This window comes from Oncorhynchus mykiss, chromosome 9, assembly GCF_057628025.1.
Source record: "Oncorhynchus mykiss isolate SJ-2025 chromosome 9, ASM5762802v1, whole genome shotgun sequence".
Taxonomy (NCBI): domain Eukaryota; kingdom Metazoa; phylum Chordata; class Actinopteri; order Salmoniformes; family Salmonidae; genus Oncorhynchus; species Oncorhynchus mykiss.
Window position 1 is genome coordinate 61,200,962 of NC_143030.1, and position 12,220 is coordinate 61,213,181.

At 42.3% G+C, this 12,220-nt stretch overlaps 1 protein-coding gene across 2 annotated transcripts; it reads left to right on the forward strand.

Annotated features, from left to right (window-relative positions):
- Positions 1-3,465: 3,465 nt before the first annotated feature.
- LOC110532428 (small ribosomal subunit protein eS10-like) lies at positions 3,466-12,051 on the forward strand. 2 transcript variants are annotated; one of them, XM_090184839.1, is made up of 6 exons: positions 3,466-3,527; positions 4,906-5,056; positions 5,250-5,415; positions 11,559-11,645; positions 11,811-11,863; positions 11,968-12,051. In XM_090184839.1, the coding sequence occupies exons 3-6, from the start codon at positions 5,382-5,384 to the stop codon at positions 12,046-12,048; spliced, it is 255 nt and encodes an 84-aa protein (XP_090040965.1). In that variant the 5' UTR covers positions 3,466-3,527; positions 4,906-5,056; positions 5,250-5,381; the 3' UTR covers positions 12,049-12,051. The 2 variants fall into 2 exon arrangements, 1 of the variants encoding a protein (XP_090040965.1); XR_016483357.1 differs by lacking the exon at positions 5,250-5,415.
- Positions 12,052-12,220: the final 169 nt, after the last annotated feature.

The window sequence follows — 12,220 nt, forward strand, 5'->3', positions numbered from 1 at the left end:
CTGGTCATACAGTAATTTCGATATAGTCACATTGTAGCCTATGGTGTGATATGATTAGCGAATGCTGCGAGGCTGTAGCTCACTATGGGTCATGGGCCATTGCTATGGGCCCACTCCTATAATTAAAAGTGCAATCAAGATGTCCTGCTACATATTGGTAATTACAAATGTTTTGAATACCCTTTGAATATGACATAAATGTCTCAATGGGCGTAGTACAACTCATACAAGGCTATTTCGCCTAATTAGTCATACACAAGGTAAATACTACTCATGTGTAATTACATGATTCTGACACTTAGTATATCTGGAAAGAAGACATCTGGGAGCTTGGGAGGAAATGATCAGAAGATAGATAGCAGTTACATAGTTCAGAATACATAAGATCAAGCACACATAAAATATATTTTTTCAGTTTTTTATTTTTAAAGTCATCTTTCATTGACAAGCTATACGTGAATTATTGATGCCCAGAGCTGGAAACACATCAGATGGCTTCCACAACATGTGAACAATATCAGAAAAAAATGGGATTGATAAACCTAACAACTATAAATGGACAGATGTTTTAGTAAGTGGTATCAGGTGTGGTCATGAGTTGTTTCTAAGCTAGGTAGCAATAGTTCGCATTACATATAAATTCTAGGGCTTGCTTTGTCCCACCCAGGCCAACTGCATATCCCTGGAAAACTTATCTCATTGGCTACAAGACTGTCAAGGTGCCATAGTAGCCAATCCCCTGTGTAATAGATCCCTACAGCGCTTAAGCGGGTAACATCAAATATATAGTCACTCATTGGACATTCGATGTTGCTATTAAGTCATACATTATCAAATAACATTGGCAATAGGCTAGATTTGTTCCTACCAACCGAAGGATTAATTTGAAGTAGCTATAGCTCAAACACAGACCAAAACAAAGCTTACATTGTAAGATGTGCGCTGTTTGGTGAAAACAATGTGTAAAATAAACATTTTGACTCTTGGAGCTGGTGATCAATAATGGTAGGTCACAGGCAGACAAATAAGATATAATCATGATCTGTGGAGTCCAGGCTTTCGGTGTGTATCAACGTATTCCGTGTTTAATTTGTTTATGCTTCACAACCTTAAACAGAATGTAGGTAGCAGCCATCTAGAAAGGAGGTAATCTGCTCTGCCTGCCCTTATTCTTTTGTAAACCCATATATGGTAGCAAGTCATACAAAAGATATTAAGACACCAATCAATAGCCAAGATACTCAGCTTTCCGCATACACCCTGCTTTGCAGATAGGGGCTACCGTTCTCATACCAGACTGAATTGAATAAAACAAATCTAATAGGGTCCCAAAATATGGGGACCTTACATTTAAGAGGTTAAAAGTGCAATCAAGATTTCCTGCTACATATTGGTAATTGCAAATGTTTTGAATACCCCTTGAAAATTACTTAAATGTCTCAATGGGCATAGCATACTAGTACTAGGCTATATTTGTAAGTGTAACCAACAGGTTTATGGGTTTACATCATACATAACAGATAAACTACACTGTGTGTTGCTCTCTGACAGTTAAAGTGCCATCAGGAAGTATTCACACCCCTTGAGTTTTTCCACATGTTGTCATGTTACAGCCTGAATTTAACATTGATTGAGATTTTTTTTGTCACTGGCCTACAAACAATATCCCATAATGTCAAAGTGGAATTATGTTTTTAGAAATGTTTCCAAATTAATTAAAAAGGACAAGCTGAAATGTCTTGAGTCAATAACTATTCAACCCCTTTATTATGACAAGCCTAAATAAGTTCAAGAGTAAACATGTGCTTAACAAGTCACATAATAACTTGCATGGAATAACTCTGTGTGCAATAATAGTGTTTAACATGATTTTTGAATGACTACCTCATCTCTGTACCCCACACATACAGTTGAGCAGTGAAAAAAATATTCAATCACAAAGACCTGGGAGGTTTTCAAATGCCTCACAAAGGGCACCTATTGGTAGATGGGTAAAAATAAAGCAGACATTGAATATCCCTTTGATCATAGTGAAGTTATTAAATACACTTTGGATGGTGTATCAATACATGCAGTCACTACAAAGATATAGGCATCCTTCCTAACTCAGTTGCAGGAGAGGAATGATTTCACCATGAGGCCAATGGTGACTTTAAAACAGTTACAGAGTTTAATGGCTGTGATAGGAGAAAACTGAAGATGGGGTCAACAACACTGTAGTTACTTCACAACACTAAGTTAATTGACAGAGTAAAAAGAAGGAAGCCTCTACAGAATACAAATATTCCAAAACATGAATCCTGTTTGCAACAAGGCACTAAGTCAAACTGCCAAAATGTTTGCAAAGAAATTAACTTTATGTCCTGAAAGCAAAGTGTTATCTTTGGGCCAAATCAAACACAACACATCACTAAGTACCACTCTTCATATTTTAAAGCAGGGTGTTGGCTGCATCATGTTATGGGTATGCTTGTCATCAGAAAGGACTAAGGAGTTTTTTATGATAAAAATAAACAGAATAGAGCTAAGCAGCGGCAAAATCCTAGAGGAAAACCTGGTTCAGTCTGCTTTCCAACAGACACTGGGAGACAAACGTACCTTTCAGCAAGACAATAACCTAAAACACAAGGCTAAATATACACTGGAATTGCTTACCAAGACGACATTGAATGTTCGAGTGGCCAAGTTAGAGTTTTGACTAAATCAGCTTGAAAATATATGGCAAGACTTGAAAATGGCTGTTTAGCCATGATCAACAACCAACTTGACAGAGCTTGAAGAATTTTTTTTTTTTTAAATGTGCAAATATTGTACAATACAGGTGTGCAAAGCTCTTTGAGACTCACAGCTGTAATTGCTGCCAAAAGGGGTTCTAACATGTATTCACTCATGGGGTTAAATACTTATCTAATCAAGACATTGCATTTTATTTTTCATACTTTTTTGTACAAATCTCAGAATTTCTTCTACTGACATTACAGAGTATTTTGTGTAGCTCATTGTCAAAAGAATTACAATTAAATCAATTTTAATCCCACTCTGTGACACAACAAAATGTGGAAAAAGGCAAGGGGTGTGAATACTTTCTGAAGGCACTAAAGGCTGGGGTGAGGGGCAATCTTCTTCTTTAGCCTATCATTGCCTTGGCAAAAGCTGATCAGTTTGGTATTCCGGTTGTCCACTCACAATATTTGCTAGTATCATAAAGTACATCACATAATGAATTTCCTATGAAATGCAGCCTAATCATGAATGCTGCTGATGTGACGTCACCACAGCACCCAGTCACCCTTGCTCCCTCCCTCCCTGTCCTGTACCTGGCTGAAAAATAAATGTAAAATATAGACAACCATAACACTCAAACAAAATGCCATTGGCACACCTGCACAAAAACATATTAATATTGAATTATGAATTGACAGTTCGATAATCAGGGATGTTTTAATTTATCATGGCTGTGCTGCATAAAATCACATCAATACGCATGCGTCGGTCTCTCGGCTCCGGTCTCAAAACACTCATTGAAGGTACAAAAACAGCTTACTTTAATCATTCTGCATGATCCCAAACATCATGAGACATGGCGTTGTCATAACTGAAAGTGGTGTCTAAATTGTGCTTCTTGAAACAGTCTAACATTTATTTTTAAATGTTATTTTTTTGGCCCTTATTATGACTGTTTCTACGAATACCTAAGCGTTAGCGGCACTACTTATAACTATGCATGGCGGCTGCTAGTTAGTTGGCTTGCCCTGCTGTATTCGTTCCACTGATACAATAATACAATGTAGCATAGTCTTGGCTTTATAACTAGCTCATTGTAACTTTATCGCCTATATCCCGGTGTATGCCTTAAACATTGTGTCCGATGTTTTAAAAAAGTGTAGTGCTACACTGCCCCCAGAGGGACCCAGGCATTATGTAGTTAGCTAACTGTTAGTTGGGTAACGTTAGCAAAGCGAGTAGTTAACTAGCTAGTTGTAACTACCAGTTAGCTAACTAGGCATACTTGCCATGATTTAGAGACACTAACAAGTGTTCAACCTTTATACCATATTTGGTTAATCTCTTCTATGTGGTCCATTTTAGGTTAGAAGTGTTTGCTGCCGGCTAGTTAGTGTTAGTTAGCTCACTACTAGCGGACTGAACTCACTCATGGTGAAGGAAGTTCCCGATTACTCCCAACGGAGTGGCGCAAAGACCAGGCAGCAGGCTTTGTGGAATCTTCTGACTACATGATTCACCCAAGGTCAATATTTAAAAAGTAATTATGGAACGCTTAATAAACCTTGTACAGATATTTGTTCTCTGTAGTTGCATGCCTTTATTAGCTGAAATCCATACTTTTTCAATAAACGTTCATGAACCACAACAGACTGTCCTTGTTGAGATTCAATTGGCATTTGAGCAGAGTTGTCATCTTAAAGCAACAGAAATGAGCAAACAGTCAGTTGTATTTTATTGTTTATTGAAAAAGTATGGATTTCAGCAAGCTGCTTCAGAGGACAAACATGGTAGGTGATACAAAATGTGTAATTATGAAAGTATTGACATTGGGCAAATCGATGTAGTTGGAGCAAAATTCCACAAAGCCTGGTCTCTGCTCCACTGTTGGAGTCATCAGAAACGTCCTTCGCTGTGTAGTTTAGTCAGCTAACTAACTACATGTCCTGATTTTTTGGATACACACCCAGAATCAGAAATGTATTTGATTTACCCAGTGGGTCAATTCAGTTGAGGTAGCCGGCATTCCAAGTATCTTTAGCTGCCGTATGACCATTATCTTACACGCCATGGGGGAAGTCTCAACGGCACAGCTGATGCCTGTTGACCTTTCTTGCATGTAACGTTAACTTGAGCGGTCTGTTAAACAGCTGACGGCCATGTTTTTCTCCGCCCCTTCAGATGCTGATGCCCAAGAAGAATTGTATAGCCATCTACGAACTCCTCTTCAAGGAGGGAGTGATGATGGCAAAAAAAGGATGTGCATCTGGCTAAGCACCCGGAGCTGGCCGATAACAATGTGCCCAACATTCACGTTGTGAAGGCCATGCAGGTTAGATTTTGTACTCTATTCTGGTGCCTCATATAGTGTCACATGATTGAGAGTGAAACCAGGATAGGATCAACTTTATTGTCCCTATGGGGAAATTTGTCTTTGACACCCAGTAATGTAGCTGTAAAAAATTATACTGGTTAGTTGGAAAAATGTCCAACTGAATGTGACCCTCCCTCTGCGGTCTTTGAAGTCAACTGGGTATGTGAAGGAACAGTTTGCCTGGTGCCACTTCTACTGGTACCTGACCAATTAGGGCATCCAGTACCTGAGGGACTTCCTGCATCTGCCCCCAGCGATTGTTCCTGCCACTCTGCGTCGCCAGATGCGTCCTGAGACCGCTAGGCCCAGGCCTAAAGGTAGGCTGCATATCATGACTGTGGCCTTTTCTCATTTGGGGAAAAATACTTTCCTTCATGACCCGGAAACCGATAAGTGGTCGAGGAGAGTTGCCACATTCAAAACAACTGGGAAAAATACGAAGTCAAATCATGTCGGTGATCTTCAGGTCGGAAAGACGGAGTTCAAAAAAGAGGCCCGAGTTGGATGACCATTTTTAAATTATTTTTCCCAGTCGGAGCTTGTTTTTTCCCCCCTTAGTTCCAAGTTGTTTTTGTGTTGTTTGTTTTGAACGCACTGAAGTTGGAGATTTTCGAGTTCCCAGTTTTGAATGCGCCTGGTGTCAATTCGTTATTAGGCAAACGGAAGACTGTTCTCCATTCCGATAGCCTCCTTTGGCGAGGAAGCACAAGTGTATCCTACCAGAGTCCTTTGTGGAAGAGTTTTCAAATCTGCCACACCCTTTGAATCTGCTTTTGTTTTCTTGAAGGAGAAAATCATGTAAACATTTAAAAACAATATGCTATTTAAATCTATAAAATGTATTGCATAACTAGCCAAATGTTTATCACTTTATACATTTATTTTGGGATTCCAACGCGCCTGATGACACGTGATTAGATGAGTCTCATTTCATACAAGCGCATTTTCGTCCACTTTCCCTCTCCGCCGCTCCTCGATTGCCTTTGACCTTTTTCCAATTGTGAAAAGGCCCATATGTTTCATCACCTGGGGACTGTTCAGGAGGGTGCACTGTAAAAATATAACTAAACTCAGCAAAAAAAGAAACGTCCCTTTTTCAGGACCCTGTCTTTCAAAGATAATTTGTAAAAATCCAATTAACTTCACAGATCTTCATTGTAAAGGGTTTAACTTCTCTAGGGTAGGGGGCAGCATTTGGAATTTTGGATGAAAAGCATGCCCAAATCAAACTGCTTCTACTCAGGCCCAGAAGATAGGATATGCATATAATTAGTAGATTTGGATAGAAAACACTCAGGTTTCCAAAATTGTTAAAATAATGTCTTTGAGTATAACAGAACTGATTTGGCAGGCGAAAACCTGAGAAAAATCCATTCAGGAAGTAGGATTTTTTGTGTGTAGTTTTCTATTCAACTTAGGACTCAAATTGGAGTTCCTATGCCTTCCAATAGATGCCAACAGTCTTTAGAAATTGTTTCAGGCTTGTATTCTGAAAAATGAAGGAGTAAGAGCAGTCAATGAGTGGACCCTGCCATGTCACAGAGCTTTTTCATGCGCGCGACCGAGAGAGTGCCTTTCTTGTTTACCTTTATATTGACAATGTTATTGTCCGGTTGAAATATTATTGATTATTTAGGCTAAAAACAACCTGAGGCTTGAATATAAACATTGTTTGACATGTTTCTATGAACTTTACGGATACAATTTGGATTTTTTTGTCTGCCTGTTGTGACTGCGTTTGAGCCTGTGAATTATTGAGGAAAACGCGCAAACAAAACTGAGGTTTTCGGATATAAAGAAAGACTATCGAACAAAAGGAAAATTTATTGAATAAATGAATGTCTTCTGAGTGCAAACATATGAAGATCATCAAAGGTAAGTGATTAGTTTTCTCTCTATTTCTGACTTGTGTAACTCTTCTACTTGGCTGGTTACTGTTTGTAATGATTTGTCTGCTGGGATATGTTCTCAAATAATTGTAAGGTATGCTTTCGGCGTTTTTGAAATCTGACACCGTGACTGGATTCACAAGAAGTTCATCTTTAAACCAAAATAGTTGTCTTTTCTGAATTATTATAATGAGTATTTCTGTATTTGAATTTGGCGCTCTGCAATCTCACTGGATATGTGCCAGGTGGGACACGTCCCACATACCCTAGAGTTTAAACACTGTTTCCCATGCTTGTTCAATGAACCATAAACAATTAATGAACATGCACCTGTTAAACGGTCGTTAAGACACTAACAGCTTACAGACAGTAGGCAATTAAGGTCACGGTTATGAAAACCTAGGACACTAAAGAGGCCTTTCTACTGACTCTGAAAAACACCAAAATAAAGATGCCCAGGGTCCTTGCTCATCTGTGTGAACGTGCCTTAGGCATGCTGCAAGGAGGCATGAGGACTGCAGATGTGACCAGGACAATAAATTGCAATGTCTGTACTGTGAGACGCCTAAGACAGCGCTACAGGACGGACAGCTGATCATCCTCGCAGTGGCAGACCATGTGTAACAACACATGCACAGGATCGGTACATCCGAACATCACACCTGCGGGACAGGTACAGGATGGAAACAACAACTCTCCAAGTTACACCAGGAACGCACAATCCCTCCACCAGTTAACCCTCGCAAGGCTGCCGGCCCAGATGGCATCCCTAGCCGCGTCCTCAGAGCATGCGTAGACCAGCTGGCTGGTGTGTTTACGGACATATTCAATCAATCCCTATCCCAGTCTGCTGTTCCCACATGCTTCAAGAGGGCCACCTTTGTTCCTGTTCCCAAGAAAGCTAAAGGTAACTGAGCTAAACAACTATCGCCCCGTAGCACTCACTTCCGTCATCATGAAGTGATTTGAGTGACTAGTCAAGGACCATATCACCTCCACCCTACCTGACACCCTAGACCCACTCCAATTTGCTTACCTCCCCAATAGGTACACAGATGACACAATTGCAATCACACTGCCCTAACCCACCTGGACAAGAGGAATACCTATGTAAGAATGCTGTTCATCGATTACAGCTCAGCATTTAACACCATAGACCCTGGGGTCTCGACCCTGACCTGTGCAACTGGGTCCTGGACTTTGGCGGGCCACCCCCAGGTGGTGAGGGTAGGAAACATCTCCACCCCGCTGATCCTCAACACTGGGGCCCCACAAGGGTGCGTTCTCAGCACTCTCCTGTACACCCATGACTGCGCGGCTATGCACGCCTCCAACTCAATCATCAAGTTTGCAGACGACACTACAGTGGTAGGCTTGATTACCAACAACGACGAGACGGCCTACAGGGAGGAGGTGAGGGCCCTCGGAGTGTGGTGTCAGGAAATTAATCTCAAACTCAAAGTCAACAAAACAAAGGAGATGATCGTGGACTTCAGGAAACAGAAGAGAGAGCACCCCCCTATCCACATCGACGGGACAGTAGTGGAGAAGGTGGAAAGTTCTAAGTTCCTCGGTGTACACATCACAGACAAACTGAAATGGTCCACCCACACAGACAGCGTGGTGAAGAAGGCACAACAGCGCCTCTTCAACCTCAGGAGGCTGAAAAAATTTGGCTTGTCACCAAAAACACTAACTTTTACAGATGCACAATCAAGACCATCCTGTCTGGCTGTATCACAGCCTAGTCCGGCAACTACTCCGCCCACAACCGTAAGGCTCTCCAGAGGGTAGTGAGGTCTGCACAACACATCACCGGGGGCAAATTACCTGCCCTCCAGGACACCTATACCACCCGATGTCACAGGAAGGCCAAAAAAACATCAATGACAACAACCACACGAGCCACTGCCTGTTCACCCCACTATCATCCAGAAGGCGAGGTCAGTACAGGTGTATCAAAGCTGGGACCGAGAGACTGAAAAACAGCTTCTATCTCAAGTCCATCAGACTGTTAAACAGCCATCACTAACATTGAGTGGCTGCTGTCAACATACTGACTCAAATCTCTAGCCTCTTTAATAATGACAAATTGGATGTAATAAATGTATCACTAGTCACTTTAAACAATGACACTTTATATAATGTTTACATACCCTACATTACTCATCTCATATGTATATACTGTACTCAAATCAAAATCAAATGTATTTATATAGCCCTTCGTACATCAGCTGATACCTCAAAGTGCTGTACAGAAACCCAGCCTAAAACCCCAAACAGAAAGCAATGCAGGTGTTGAAGCACGTTGGCTAGGAAATACTCCCTAGAAAGGCCAAAACCTAGGAAGAAACCTAGAGAGGAACCAGGCTATGAGGGGTGGCAAGTCCTCTTCTGGCTGTGCCGGGTGGAGATTATAACAGAACATGGCCAAGATGTTCAAATAATCATAATAGGTCTGGGACAGGTAGCACGTCCGGTGAACAGGTCAGGATTCCATAGCCGCAGGCAGAACAGTTGAAACTGGAGAAGCAGCACGGCCAGGTGGACTGGGGACAGAAAGGAGTCATCATGCCAGGTAGTCCTGAGGCATGGTCCTAGGGCTCAGGTCCTCCGAGAGAGAAGAGAGAATTAGAGAGAGCATACTTAAATTCACACAGGACACCGGATAAGACAGAAGTACTCCAGATATAACAAACTGACCCTAGCCCCCCGACACAAACTACTGCAGCATAAATACTGGAGGCTGAGACAGGAGGGGTCAGGAGATGCTGTGGCCCCATCCGATGATACCCCCGGACAGGGCCAAACAGAAAGGATATAACCCCACCCACTTTTCCAAAGCACAGCCCCCACACCACTACAGGGATATCTTCAACCACCAACTTACCATCCTGAGACAAGACCGAGTATAGCCCACAAAGATCTCCGCCACGGCACAACCCAGGGGGGGGCGCCAACTCAAACAGGAAGATCACATCAGTGACTCAACCCACTCAAGTGACGCACCCCTCCTAGGACAGCATGAAAGAGCACCAGTAAGCCAGTGACTCAGCCCCTGTAATAGGGTTAGAGGCAGAGAATCCCAGTGGAAAGAGGGGAACCGGCCAGGCAGAGACAGCAAGGGCGGTTCGTTGCTCCAGAGCCTTTCCGTTCACCTTCACACTCCTGGGCCAGACTACACTCAATCATATGACCCACTGAAGAGATGAGTCTTCAGTAAAGACTTAAAGGTTGAGACCGAGTTTGCGTCTCTCACATGGGTAGGGAGACCATTCCATAAAAATTGAGCTCAATAGGAGAAAGCCCTGCCTCCAGCTGTTTGCTTAGAAATTCTAGGGACAATTTCTCTATACCATCTACTGCATCTTGCCATGCCGTTCAGCTATCATTCATCCATATATTTATATGTACATATTCTTATTCATTCCTTTACACGTGTGTGTATAAGGTAGTTGTTGTGAAATTGTTAGATTACTTGTTAGATATTACTGCACGGTTGGAACTAGAAGCACAAGCATTTCGCTACACTTGCATTAACATCTGCTAACCATGTGTATGTGACCAATAAAATTGTATTTGATTTCAGTGCTCAGACTGTCCGCAATAGGTTGAGAGAGGCAGGTCCTCACCAGACATCACCGGCAACAACGTCGCTTATGGGCTCAAACCCACCACCACCAGGACTGGCAAAAAGTGCTCTTCACTGACGATTCGCGGTTTTGTCTCACCAGGGGTGATGGTCGGATTCGCATTTATCGTTGAAGGAATGAGCGTTATACCGAGGCCTGTACTCTGGAGCGGGATCAATTTGGAGGTGGAGGGTCCGTCATGGTCTAGGGGCAGTGTGTCACAGCATCATCGGACTGAGCTTGTTGTCATTGCAGGCAATCTCAACACTGTGCGTTACAGGGAAGACATCCTCCCTCATGTGGTAGCCTTTCTGCAGGCTCATCCTGACATGACCCTCCAGCATGACAATGCCACCAACCATACTGCTCGTTGTGTGTGTGATTTTCTGCAAGATAGGGATGTCAGTGTTCTGCCATAGCCAGCGAAGAGCCCAATCTCAATCCCATTGAGCACGTCTGGGACCTGTTGGATCTGAGGGTGAGGGCTAGGGCCATAAATGTCTGGGAACTTGCAGGTACTTTGGTGGGGTAACATCTCACAGCAAGAACTGGCAAATCTGGTGCAGTCCATGAGGAGATGCACTGCAGTACTTAATGCAGCTGGTGGCCACACCAGATACTGACTGTTACTTTTGATCCCCCTTTGTTCAGGGACACATTATTCAATTTCTGTTAGTCACATGTCTGTGGAACTCACTTTATTTCTATTGTTGAATCTTATGTTCATACAAATATTTACACGTTAAGTTTGCTGAAAATAAACGCAGTTGACAATGAGAGGACGGTTCTTTTTTTGGTGAGTTTACTGCCAATCAGTATTACAGGGTTGACTGATTCCTATACTTAGCATGTTTCCTTCATGGATGTATTGTGGTGAACATTGCAGGTGTTATGCCAGTTGGTTGGAGATGAGTGGTGTAAAATGTCCTCCCGTTTCAGGTATGGAGGGTGAGAGAGCTGAGAGGCCAGCCAAGTTTAACCGTGAAGGAGGAGACCGAGACAACTACAGACGTTCTGTTGCACCACGTGAGTACCCAAATCGCCTGTTATGTTCGATAAGCATGCACCCATATGGAAACATTGGACCAATACCAATATTTTCCATGGTGGCTGACCTACGTTGCAACACATGGTAAATTGAATGAAAGTTACCTAATTCTTTACTTGTCTGATGATCAAATGTCCTTTTAGCTGGTGTAGACAAGAAGGCTGAAGCAGGTGCTGGTGCAGATGAGTTCCAATTCGTAAGCAAATACTTTTCCAAGCATTTGAATCAAGTATGGGTGCCATGCGATATTGTAGCCCAATAGAGATCAAGGACCGAAAACATACCAACTTTGTGTTGCAGAGGCGGTTTTGGACGTGGCAGAGGACAGCAACCACCACAGGAGTAAAGCAGACTGTTCTTGTACAGCATAATAAAAGGTGATTGAGATTACACCAATGTGTCATGAATTTAATTGCATGAGATGTCAGTGCTCATTATCATAAGATGTATACACTTGAATTTGTAGGTGGTAATGACTAAGCTTATTTTCAAAGTAGGTTAGTTTACGAACGAATTGTTCCATCAGCTGAAAGAAACCCAAAGAAAAGAGAAC

Coding starts and splice junctions, on each gene's coding strand:
- LOC110532428 (XM_090184839.1), top strand. CDS start 5,382: ATGCGTCCTGAGACCGCTAGGCCCAGGCCTAAAG. Junction 5,416..11,558: donor CGCTAGGCCCAGGCCTAAAG/GTAGGCTGCATA, acceptor CTCCCGTTTCAG/GTATGGAGGGTGAGAGAGCT. Junction 11,864..11,967: donor GTGCAGATGAGTTCCAATTC/GTAAGCAAATAC, acceptor TTTGTGTTGCAG/AGGCGGTTTTGGACGTGGCA.